This window comes from Lygodium microphyllum, chromosome 30 (assembly GCF_053477565.2).
Source record: "Lygodium microphyllum isolate KBCC chromosome 30, Lygodium_microphyllum_v1.1.10, whole genome shotgun sequence".
Lineage (NCBI taxonomy): Eukaryota > Viridiplantae > Streptophyta > Polypodiopsida > Schizaeales > Lygodiaceae > Lygodium > Lygodium microphyllum.
Genome location: NC_141164.1, coordinates 117,834,914 through 117,848,048, shown reverse-complemented (window position 1 = coordinate 117,848,048; position 13,135 = coordinate 117,834,914). Strand labels below are relative to the sequence as shown.

Here is a 13,135-nt window from a genome sequence, read left to right as displayed (position 1 = left end):
ACAAATAGGTTGCAGCCTGAAATCTGATACCATGTCAGAAGTGGTGCAGCAATGGAAGCGTAAAGAATATGCTGAAATAAATGCTGAAACACAAGACAGAAGAAAGAAAGAAAGAATGAACACAGTAGACAGATGAGAACTCAGATGTATGCTCGGGAAATGGAATCCATATCGAACACGAGACAGCAGCATACAACGGTGAGTCACTGGCTGCGTGGGCTCCTCAGCACCGACTCCTCTCTCCCAGAAGGATCTCCACTGATGGCTGAAGCACCGAAGACTGTGGAGGAGGAGCCCTATAAATAGCCACAAAAGTGGGGAGCATAAAATGCAGGTCGGCCAGCATTTAATGCTGGTCGACCAGCAATAAATGCTAAAAATACATCATAAATGGCCACAAAAATGTGCCATAAAATACTGCATAAAATGCTACATAAAATGCCCAGCCTCTGCACACAGACTCACACCATGAGCTGACTAATATCTGCTAACAAGAAGTGCAGCCACCTCCAAAAGATGACGATCGGCACAACAGAAGCTGACGTGGAAGCAATAAATGCTGCTGACTAGGTAGGAAAAGGGTCACCTAGCTGAAAACATAGGTGTTGACCACCCAAATGATGATGCCGCCTCCTCCTCAAACGGCTGCGTTTGCAGCAAACGCAAGGACTGTTGGCTGCGTTTGATTGCTGGATATGCTCCTCTGCAACAAATCTGCTTTCTATGCTCTCACTTAGGTGATGATACCGTGTGAGTGCGCAACAGGAGGAACTCGAACATAGAGGAAGAGAGAGAGACAATCAGCAAGAGAAGAAGAAAAGAAACTTGCATTGAACAAGAAATAAATATTGAATACAAAAAGGAGAACTAATCAATCCTTGCGCACAGCCCACAGCATCCGTCACCATGAGGACATGAAATTTTGAGATGCTTTAATCTTATTAATAACATTTGATTAAGTTATTAATCAAATGTGCAAGGTGATTTAGCACATGTGATGCACATGGCAGTTATTTCATGTTAACAAGCCAAGGACCCCGAGAATGTAGTGACTGTCAAAGGCAAAAGTTGTGATAAGTTATGCCAACCGGGCTTTGGGGGTCAATTAGTGTAAGTTTTGACCCTAGGATAGTTATTTGGCCAATAAGTGTCAATGGTCACACTAGGGACTAGCATTAATTAATTAATTAATGCTAGTCTGAGGGTCAACAAAGATTGGGGACCACTCCGGATTACAAATGGCCTAGCCAATTTAATTATGGATGGGCACATTTAATTTTGGGTAGGGTCAAAAGGGTTGGAATTAATTTTCAAGATTATGAATTCTAAAAATTAATTAAATAGCTAGATAATGTTGAAAAATGGATTTAGAAGGCTGCCACTGTTAGCAGTCATGTTTGTCATGCCTTGTCATCTCCTGCATGTGAGCCTCAGTCTGAGTCAGATGAGGACTTTAGGAGCTCTGACTTGTCTATCACTTGTTTTGACGAAGGAGGTAGCTCATTCTAGAGCACTCAGTTTATTGCATTTCAGTGCATTTTCTCCTCCAATCGGGATTTTATGTGCATTTCCCGGGGCAGTTTCTGCATTCTTCAGCCTGCCTCACCTGCCGGACATTGTCCACCCTTTCCGGGACTTTTCTGAGCATTCCTGGCATTTTTACCAGCATTAAATGCTGGTCGGACATATTTATGGCCTCAAATTTCAGGTCGGCCAGTTTTTGGGTTTTTTGGCTATTTATAGCCATTTCCCACTTGGCAGTCAGTTGTATTATCATCTTCCCTCCTTCTTTGGCAGGTGCACACTCCGACTCCGTCATCTTCCTCCGTCTTCAGTGCTGCCGTCATCATCAGCCTGATCTGGTGCCCTCACTGACGCTTCGGGCTGCGTGCAGGGACTGATCAGTCCATTTCAGTGTATTCAGCATTCATTACAGTCAGTGCAGATTTTCTTCCTTCATTTTCTGCTGTCTCTCTCTCCTCCTCTGTGTTTCTGTTCTTCCGTTGCGCACTCTCACATGGTATCATCGCCTGATTGAGAGCACGGAGGACCTAACCTTGTGGAGAGATACCTCACCCCTCTTCTGCTGTTGTCGCCTCATCTCCAACTGCCCAGGCGGCCCCTCCAGGTGGCCATTCTTCTTGCATTTGCTGCAGACGACTACTCCCGAGGCTGCCACGTCATCAAACGACCCCTCCTGCTTGCGTTTACCATCAGGCGGCCTCTCCTTCAGCTGGGCAACACATCATCGGGCTGCGTTTTCCAGATCTAGTGGTCGTTTCCACTCCTGGCGGCTCATCTCCTGCTGACGACCCACTCCCAGGCTGCGTTTTGGTACTGGCGGCTTCTGTTCTGGTGATCTTCATCAGATACCCTTGCGTTTTACAGCTCCAGGTGTTTGTAGGCTATCACAGCCTGTGTTTTGGTGGTTGGTGACCAGGCTGCTAGTCCTACTTCGGCTTCGGCACAGTTTTCTTTGGTGTTTTGGTATTTTGCAGATTGGAAGATGTCTTTTCATCAGTTTACGGGCTTTGATGACTCAAATGACGAGCTTTTGTCTCGACACTCATCTGAACGGAGGCGTGATTTCTATCACGAGGATCGTCGTCCGGAGTCTATTCCTCTTTCCCGTCCCCCTTCTATTCATGTATCTCGGCGATCCCCTTCCAGTGGGCCGAAGATGCAGCCTTTGGTACCCCCTGTACAGGTACCCGTACTTCCTCAGCTACCCAAAGAGGACCGGTTGGATGGCTCCAACTTTTCTCTATGGTCCTGCAAGGTGGAGTGTATCTTGGACTCCTTCGATCTTTGGGAGCTTGTTTCTGTTCCTATTCCCCGGCCTAAGGTGGATCCCGCAGATGGGACATCTATGGATCGTGCAGCCTTATGGGATGGCTTAATTCTAGAGCCAGATCTTTCCTCTTTCTGAGTTTGCAGGATTCTGTCCTTGTTCATGTTCACAGGTTGAAGACTGCAACAGACATGTGGAGAAAGCTCGCGTCTCTCTATCAACAGAAGACGTTTGCCCACCGGATATCTCTTGAAAAGAAGTTGCGGATGCTCGCTATTGATGATAGTCCTTCCATGAAGGACCACATCAACAGATTACAGGATATGAGGGATGAGCTTGCATCCCTCGGTCGGACGATATCTTCTGAAGACATGGCTATGATTCTTTTGACTCAGCTGCCATCGCCTCGGTTTGATGTCTTCTACACCAACCTTCTTACATCGAGGACCCGTGAGAAGCTTCTATGGGAGAGCTATCCCCGCTTGTCTTGGAGCATGACGAGCGACTCAGAGAGGTCACTGCTAGTGGATCCGACTCCACTAGAGCCTTTGTTGCAGGTTCGGAAGGACAGAAGACGAAGAAGAAGAAGTCAAAGGCTAAGAAGAAGGACAGTTCTTCAGGCTCTAACTCAAATTCAGAGAGACCAAAGTGCCCACACTGTGGGAAAGGGACATATCCAGAGGAGAAATGTTGGAAGAAGTACCCTCACCTTCGTCCGGGAGCGAAGGGTGGATCTACATCGGAGCCTTCTTCTACCTCTACACCTGCTGTTACCCATGAGTCAGTGTTCCTTCATATCCATGCTTTGGAGGAGGATCCTTCTTCCGTGGCTGCAGTGTCTTCTGCGCAGCCTTGGTTAGTGGACAGTGGTGCTTCGAGTCGTATGACTCCCCGAGGTGATTTGTTACAGGATCTCCGTCCATCAAAGGGTTCAGTCACTGTTGGTGACATTTTATCGGTGCCTATTAGTGGTGTTGGCACATTGCCTTTGTTTACCGACAGACCTTCGAGCTCCTTTTCACAGGCCCTACATGTTCCGGATTTGGGCCTTCCCCTCCTCTCAGTTTATGGCCTTACGAGGCTTGGCACACGAGTGATCTTCACCGAGCATGCCGTTGTTATTGAGGATTCTCTTACAGGAGCTGTCTTATCTACAGGTTGGCAGGAGAGCGGGCTTTACAGGCTCCATTCCCCTTCTTTGATGCAGGGTCCTCCGAGGCAGTCTATTGCTACACCCGTTCCCGCTTGTGCACCTTCTATTCCACAGGTTCCTTCCCATCCCCCACCTTCTCCTTCGGTGGTTCCCTCGTACCCCCCATCCCTTTCAGAGGGGGACGATCTCGGTGATGCGGCTGTGGATTCCCTAGCCCCTAGTGTTTTAGAGGGGGATTCCCAAAATCGTGAGGAGCTCCTTCAGCAGCAGTCTACATCGACGGACTTCATCGACCTTGGCATTCCTCTTGCCACCCCAGGATCCGTTTCTCCCTCGGCCTTCCGCCACATCCAGGATCTGAGAGGGGGTGTTAGCAGTCATGTTTGTCATGCCTTGTCATCTCCTGCCTGTGAGCCTCAGTCTGAGTCAGATGAGGACTTTAGGAGCTCTGACTTGTCTATCACTTGTTTTGACGAGGAGGTAGCTCATTCTAGATCACTCAGTTTATTGCATTTCAGTTCATTTTCTCCTCCAGTCGGGATTTTATGTGCATTTCCCGGGGCAGTTTCTGCATTCTTCAGCCTGCCTCACCTGCCGGACATTGTCCACCCTTTCCGGGATTTTTCTGAGCATTCCTGGCATTTTTACCAACATTAAATGCTGGTCGGACATATTTATGGCCTCAAATTTCAGGTCGGCCAGTTTTTGGGTTTTTTGGCTATTTATAGCCATTTCCCACTTGGCAGTCAGTTGTATTATCATCTTCCCTCCTTCTTTGGCAGGTGCACACTCCGACTCCGTCATCTTCCTCCGTCTTCGGTGCTGCCGTCATCATCAGCCTGATCTGGTGCCCTCACTGACGCTTCGGGCTGCGTGCAAGGACTGATCAGTCCATTTCAGTGTATTCAGCATTCATTACAGTCAGTGCACATTTTCTTCCTTCATTTTCTGCTGTCTCTCTCTTCTCCTCTGTGTTCGTGTTCTTCTTTCGTTGCGCACTCTCACAGCCACTTGGTAAAAATGCCCATGCAAACTGAGAAAACGTTTTTGGAGGCTGGATCTCAGCCATTCACTTAGTTTACAACTTGACAAAGAGAGAGAGAGAGAGAGAGAGAAAGAAAGAAAGAAAGTTATATTAACGTCTTCTAAAGACCAAAACTGGCCTATAAGACAAACTGTGAGACAACTGATGAGGTCCAGCTATCCAAAATAAAAGTGCTGAATGAAAAGCTAAAAACTGGAAACTGAAAATACGGTACTGTGAGTGTGATAAGTGTCGTGTATGTGTATGTGCGTATGTAGCTCTGGTACTCCAGATAATGGCTACAAAAGGGGAACAAATGTCGGCTGTGATAGGGGAACAACTGTCGGCTGTGATAAAGTGGTGCGATGTGTATATGTAACAGATGCAGGGAGATATACTATCCTGGGATGTAGTAGCAGTCGTCGAAGTCGCTAATAGCAGGTGATCCCTCCTGGATGCAGGATGTGGTACATCGGCGGTGGAGAAAGAGCAAACTGGAGGTCTGAGATCCAGTGTATCGAGTGTCGTCGGATCTCAGTCTGCTGTCGATGTAGATCAAGAATCCTCCGGATCTCCTGTCGGTGTGGCTGTGGGATCCAAAACCCACGGATCCTCGTGCGGCGTCGGGTACGCTGGTCCTCAGCCTGCTGTAGTGTGAGCCCGGAGGTCTGGCTGGAGGCTGGTACAGTAGCTCTCACTCTATCTGTCTGAAAAAACTGTGTAATAGTCGTCTGGGTGGGCCCCTCTCTGACTGGGACCCGCTGTGTGCTCTGCTCTCTGATGTGCCATGCCTCTCCCAGAAAACGGCCAAATGATCTCTGATCCATATCAGTCATACATCCCTGAAGTGAGCTGCTCAATGTGTATCTAGATCTCAACTCTGAGTATGCCAGGCATCTGAGAACAAAATGCTCCTCACTCTCCACCTCTGATCTGCAAAGGGGGCATATCCTCTCCTCCCGTGGGATGCCACTGGCTCTGCCACTCTCAATCATAAGCTGATGTGATGATACCCTGAGCTGTCCAATAAGAACTCTCAATCGATGTGGCATATAGATCTGCATATATCTCGGAATCTCTATGAATCCCTGCTCTGATATGCTCAAGAACTGTGTATAATAATGTGCCATCTTCGATGGCAGTGGCTGTGCAGGGCTGACCCATGTCCTCTGTATATAAATATGCCATATCTCCTGTCTGATGACTGTTCCTCTCAGAGAGAGAGAGGGTGTAAGTGGGAGCCTGAGTATCATATAGAAGAGGTGGGAGTCTATCAATGTCCAGCCCATGTCTGTCAAACCAAGCTCTAGTCTGTGCATACCATGATGTGGTATCCCCCGCTCGAGCCATCTCCTGAGATGCCATATATGCTCTGTATGCAATGCGATCTCTGTCCATATCCTGAAATCTGTGTAGGAAGCAGACTGTCTGAAATAGTGTCTCTACTAGCATGGGCGGTGTGGCAAGCTCTGCTCGCACAATGTCATGTGGGACTGAGGCCTTGCTGCGAATCAATCTAGATATCATAATCACCTGAGGTCTCTCCATCAATGTCCATACATAATCGGCAAGGCCTGGCCCCCATACAGCTGCTCCATACATCAGTGCTGGAGTGACTAGAGTATCAAAGAGCCACCCCTTGGTGCGGGGCTCCTGGAAATGTGTCTGATGACACTGTCGCTCCATAAGAGCCAATGCTGAGTATCCTCTAGTGAGGCGGTCACGAGCTGCCTGTGTCATCGAGAAAATCCCTGAAGCTGCTGTAAAGGTGACTCCCAAATATACATATGATCCAGTGACCTCAATACTCCCTCCTACTGCCATGAAAATACTCTGTCTGCGTATTTGAGCTGATGTATGGAATATAAGAACCTTGGTTTTACCAAGGTTCACTGTCATGCCTCTCTGTATGCAAAAATCATCCAATGCTAATAAATGCTGCTGTAATCCCTGAGCTGAATCTGAGACCAACACAATGTCATCTGCATATAGTAAGATATGAACTGTGGCTCCACTGAGGTCTATACCTCCACCGGCTCGTTGTTGAATAAACTCTGCTATCTCATCAATGTATAGCCCAAATAGAGTCGGTGAGAGTGGGCATCCTTGTTTCACACCAATGGTGCTCACAAGGGGATCTGATATACCTCCCGGACATCTGACTCTGCCAGTAACCCGCTCATATAGTGCATAAATAACCCACATCATGTCATCATCCACATCATGCTCACAAGAGAGAGAGAAAGAGAGAGAGAGAGACGTGCTAGTAAAAATGCCAAAAAAATACAAGTGGCACAGAAAAAATCTTGAAAGGCATGGACAATGTCTGACAAGCAAGGACAGCCCAAGAAATGCAAAAACTGCACAAGAAAAGCACATTGGAACTTAACAACCGAAGGAGATACATAGAAATGCACATAGATGGCCACTCTAGAATGAGTAGCCTCCCCTATCAAAACACGACAGACCTATTAGAGCTCCAAAAGTCCCCGTCTAACTCGGACTAAGGCTCACAAGCAAGAGATGACAAGACATGACTATTAACAAATGGCGTCTGGTGAAGGAGATGGTCACCTAATCATGAAACACCCAAATACAACCTGTAGAGTCAAACACAAATGTCTAGATGCATGAAAAGCTAACACCAACAAGAAGGAGATAGTCACCAACTAAAGAGAGCCAATTGCCAAGTGATGGAAGTTGACGCCTAGTAGAGAGAGAGCGCTGCAACCCAAAACGCAGCTTGCAAGGTGTAGAAAACAAGGCATCTCATGCAGGGGAAGATGGAGACCACAAACGATAATGTCCTCCGAGTGGAGTGTGAGAAACAATGGATAGATGAAAGAGAGTGACAAAACATCGGAAGGAATGAATGAGTGGGATCGTGAATGGGTGGAGTCCGTGCCATATTCATAAGCACAAGACTGTCTGGAGTGTCAGCCACTAAAGTCTCTTGGGTGGTGCCCCAAATCTCTTAGGAGGTGCCAAGAAAGCCTTTTTAGGGCTGTAAATGGAAACCAAAAGAGAAATGAAGGGAAAAATGTACTGAATGACTTTGTTTCTCAACACCCCCTCTCAAGCCCAAACGCAAGCGAAAAAGAAGAGTGCGAGAGAGAAGATCAACCTGGGGATCCCAATGTTCCACCTGTAAGGTAACATGTACTAAAGGACAATAGACATGATAAGCTGATAGAACCCGAAACTCAACCTCAAGAGAGAAGCCACAAGCTCCGTTACTCCATGATGAAAGGTATATGTAGGCCTAGAAACCAAGCCATGGTTGAAACATCCAAAGGCCCAAACTAGGAAGAACTTGTAGATCCTGGGTGTGAATGGTAAAAAGAGGATGAGCAAATAAATGAGGAAATGGTGAATGAAATGGGTGATGTGGCACAAAGATGTCAACCACCCCAACAAGGTAAACGATTGTCACGACGAGGTGGGTGAAGAAACATAGGATAAGAAAGGACCCCCTCTAAAGCCGAAGGAATGGGATCCCCCTAGCAAGAGAAAAGAGGAGCCCCCTCAAAATCCCCCACTGAATTCCCCTCAAAGGGAGATAGGGAATCAAGAAACTAATGGATCATGACCTCTGAAACATCTAAAGACAAAGGAAACGCCACCGGTAGTGCCATAGAAGGTACCTGGGGCTGCACCAGAACAAAGGTTGGGTAGCTCCCAAAGGTGGCCTCTCCAACCTGAGTAGAAGAGGGGGTGGAGAGAGGGATATCACACAGAATCTCCCCGATGCCCACGTCAGAGTCAGTGTCCGTGAAGGAAGACAAGGGAGGTGAGAAAATGGATAGCTCCTAGGGAGCTAGGGGTGGACAACAATCACTGTCTCTGTGGAGTGGACTCCAGCACCGAAGGAGGAGTCAAATAGTTTCTTCTCTTGAAGGAGCGGACTAATGAGAAGACAATATCCAACAATCACTGTCTCTTAGTGAAGTGGATTGCAAACCCGTAGGCCAGGACCATGGAAGCCATTGGACCTAAAAATAGGTGGGTGAAACCTCAACAGTGCATTGCGGCGTTCTCCAAGAGGTTGTGGCGCCTAATGCTCCTCCTTTTGTCCATAAGGACTTAGTGCGCATCGGATGCATCTTATGCCTGGAGCGTAATACTTTGATAGCTATTGCAAAACAATGATATCTATGGTCTAAAAGGGAGATGTGGAACAAGAAGTGTTAGGTGGTTGATGTATATACTTTGGTGTGGGAAGCAAAGGTCGAAGTTGACAATCTTCACTGGTATGACCATTCTCACCGCAGTAGGAGCACCTGTTGGAGTGTCCATCACAAGAAGCCCTATCAAAGAGTGGCAACCTCAAAAAGGGAGGGGGGGAGAGAAGAGAAGATAAGAATAAGTCCTGATGATACAATGAAAATGGGAGGGGAATCAAAAGATGTTGCCACTCTAGCAACTTGTCTTTGCCTTCTCCAACGTGGAGGATCTTCTTGGCTCTCTAAGCACCCCTGGCTCTAATACCAAGTCAAAATATAACTGCTGTGAAAGCAAACCAGAGAGACAGTAAGGTTTATGGGGAGAAACACAAAGTGTGTACGGCAAACACAGAGAAAGAAGAGAAACTCGAGAAACACAAAAGAAGATGATGATGAATGATGAATCACTGAATCATGCTAAGTGAATCAAGCTAACACAGCAGAGCCACCAAATCATGCTAAGTGAATCAAAGCTAATACAACGGAGACAAAACCCTGAAGATAACTGCACAGTTATGTCTGAATCAGGCAGCGACACCTATATCAAATCTGCACAATGAAGGGAGCGAAATGCAATCCTCCAACAATAGGATATCGAAGGTAAATGTTGAAGGTGAAGGATAACTATTGAGGGACTTGAACGCAGTCCTCTCAAACCGTCAGAGTGGAAGAAGATGATCATCAACTATGAACACATACTACAGAAGATCAAGATCAACAAGACAGCTTGCCAAATGAGGGAATCCCCCGGATCGGCCAAGAATTGCAAAACGCATCCTGGAAGAAATATCAAGTGCCTGCCAAAGATAGTGCCAATGCCAAGGAGGGCCCAAAGTGCAAAACATGGCAAGTATGATGGCGCCTGGTGGAGAAGATGGTCGCCTGATGATGAAGCACCCAAAGGCAACCTGCAAAGTCAAACACAAATGTCTGGATGCGTGAAAAGCAAACACCGGCAGGAAGGAGACAATCACTTGCTAAAGAGAGCTAGTTGCCAAATGATGGAAGTTGACGCTTGGTAGAGAGAGAGTGTCTACAGCCCAAAATGCAGCCTGCAAGGTGTAGAAGACAGGGTACCTAGTGCAAGGAAAGATGGAGACTATGAACTGCAATGTCCTCCGAATGGGGTGTGAGCAACAATGGAGAGATGGAAGAGAGTGATAGAACATTGAAAGAAATGAATGAGTGGGATGATGAATGGGTGGAGCTAGTGCCATATTTATATGCACAAACTGTCTCAAGTGTCACCCATTGAAGTCTCTCAAGTGACACCCTGACTCTATCAAGAGGCATCCAAAAAGCCTTTTTGGGACTGTAAATGGAAACCAAAATAGGAATGAAGCAAGGATAAATGTGTTGAATGACTTGGTTTCTCAACAATTTTGGCATATCATCGATGAAAAGCTTCATACCTACGATAGCTTCAACCCCATCACCAATATTTCTCTCCTTTCATCCACCTTTAAAAAGCATCAAGTCCCAACCTATTGACCCTCCTGCATCATTCGAAGATCATCCTCAAGATGTTTGTGCTCCCTATTTGGCTATCATCGTGTTCTCGACGAGTAATGTTGCTCGACAACATATTTCCACTCCAACGCCCTCTACAACTTTAATGTGGGGCTTTGATTTGCATCAAAGCTCAACTAGTCAAATTCAAATGCAATGAGATATTATACCAAAACCTATTCAAGTGTAGCATCAAACAACTATCAAATTGCTCAAAGTGTTTGTAGAAATTACTACCAATTTGGATGTGTCCAACATTTCCAAAATTCTTTCTCAAAACATATATCTACTACTTATTGTGATACATTATATTGATGATGTCTACTTCTTGTTGAGATACATTATATTGAAGATGCAGTTTTCTTTAACGACATTTTTGGCCCTCCATTCACATTTTTCAAGATGATGATCATAAGGCTACAATGGATACTCTTCGCAATAGATCAACAAATTTGCAAGCTTTCGGAACAGCACATGATCATGCTAGGCAGCTAGTTTCATTTGGTTTATATATCGCTACATCTCAGTTCAAACATATCATGCATCATCATGGATCTCAAAGTTCATGCAATATGGAAGATCATGCAAATGCTTTAGCCACCTTGATCGACGAGTAAAAGATATAGCTCTACATCAAGCCCCTTTGGAGATGGATGGATGTCAAGAAAAGAGTCAAGAAGTCTAGGTCCTTCTGACGACCAAAGTCCAAGATCCAGCTATACCCAAAGTGGTGCATGTGTGGCTAAGCCTCAAGTGGTGCATGCATGTCTGCTTAGCCTCCCGATGCTCAATAAGAATCCACATTTGAGATGATGCCAATTTTCGGGCACAAATAAGTACCTTAATCATTCAATTGTAACGTACACTCCCCCCATATAAGGCATTGGAGTTGTTTCAAGTCAAATCATGTCAGAAAAAAACTTCAGTCAATCATTTAGTCCACTCAAGTCCTAAATAAAAAATGTCCCCCGAGGTGTAAGGGTATGACCTGATGGTCCCATGCATGTGTGAAGCTACCTTATTGCTGTAACCAACTGTCAATAATACAAGGAGGTGGTTGCATGAGACAAGACGCATTCATCGTTCCTCCATCTTGACCTCGGAAATAAAGAAGAGGTTTCAATACAAAATTGTTAATGCGATCTGCTCCTTGTGATCTGGCTAGTTTACTAGCTACTGGTGTACAGAACAGAATCGAAAGAGAAGCTTACATGTGAGGTACGAAACAGCTGGTTGTGAACTAGCGAGCCGTGCACAGGGGAAACCCTCTCTCTCTCTCTCTCTCTCTCTCTCTCTCTCTCTCTCTCTCTCGTTTGCCACATACCTTCGGCATTCCACGTGAAAGAGTCCTTGTATCTTTGCCCTTCCAATTCAACATCGACGCGTATTGGGATGAGGTTCTCCGATGTTGGCCTGCGAGAGGCCACCATTATCGTGTTAGCTCAGCACCCCCATGGGTTGAAAATATTCGTTCGTTGGTAGCTGCTGCAAGAAAATTTCTCGTATACTCACTCACATTCGAAACTTAACGTTCCACTTCGACGATCCTCCATGGCCTCCTTTCATGTGCCGCTGGTTTCACACAATCATGAACAAAGATGGGCTTAAATGGTTCGGAGAGAGGGGAATTAACGATTATAACGATGAAGACTATCCGCCCGGTGCAGAAGATGATGAGAGGTTTTATGTGGAGAGAGAGAGAGAGAGAGAGAGAGACCGAGAGAGGCTTATGATGGTTCTCATCTCCGTGATAGTCTTTAAAGGCAAAAATAGACGAGGTGATGCACTCACATTAGGGTTTTTTTTTAAGGGTTGGAGGAGGAGGGGAGGGAGAGGAAGTTTGCAATGTCATCTTGTTACCATAAGGACCTCTCACTCTCTCGCACTCTCAACTCACACACTCTTGCTCATGTTTGCAACTCACCAAAGGGATGAGATGGAGAAGAAGGGAAAAGGATGCAAGTAGCTTCTCATTGCCATGTCCCTCACTCCACACACACACACACACTTTCACACTCCCTCTTCTTCACTCTCACTCAAGACAATAGAATAGCAAGAAGGTAAAGTTTGTGCGCACACGAATAGCTTGTTTTGTTATTTTTCATCTCTTTTATACATAATATTCTAGGGAGTATGCCCATCTCCCTTGGGCATCCAACCCCTTTTCGTGACTATATGATTGGATTTACCTCCTATTGCATGCACCTAGATCTTAGTCTTAATTCCAAAAATTGGTTAACAGATGTTCTACCCACATGGCATTGCTAGATTAGATACAATTTGCATGAAAGGGAGCCTAGCTCTCAATGAAACATCCAATTGAATTTTATAAGAATTATTTTCTTCTAAAAATTTATGGGCCATTTCTCTTGTAGTTAACATTATGCCCCCTTCCCCCCCCCACCCCCACGCCCCCATAGATGAGTGCTAGTGCT

At 46.0% G+C, this 13,135-nt stretch overlaps 1 protein-coding gene across 3 annotated transcripts in view; it reads right to left on the bottom strand.

Annotated features, from left to right (window-relative positions):
* The window catches only part of BSH (transcription regulatory protein SNF5, putative (BSH)), a 65,325-nt gene extending 52,701 nt beyond the window's left edge, over nt 1-12,624 (bottom strand). The window contains exons 1-2 of one of the 3 annotated variants that reach the window (XR_015689653.1): nt 12,217-12,624; nt 12,025-12,113 (exon numbers count right to left, since the gene is read on the bottom strand). Coding sequence is in view for 1 of the 3 variants with exons in the window: in XM_087672333.1 (XP_087528459.1) it covers nt 12,025-12,113; nt 12,217-12,266 (139 nt within the window). In the remaining 2 variants the exon portion in view is untranslated. The remainder of the gene's footprint in view (nt 1-12,024; nt 12,114-12,216) is intronic. The other 2 variants (XR_015689652.1, XM_087672333.1) reach the window with 2 other exon arrangements.
* Between the last annotated feature and the right edge of the window lie 511 nt (nt 12,625-13,135).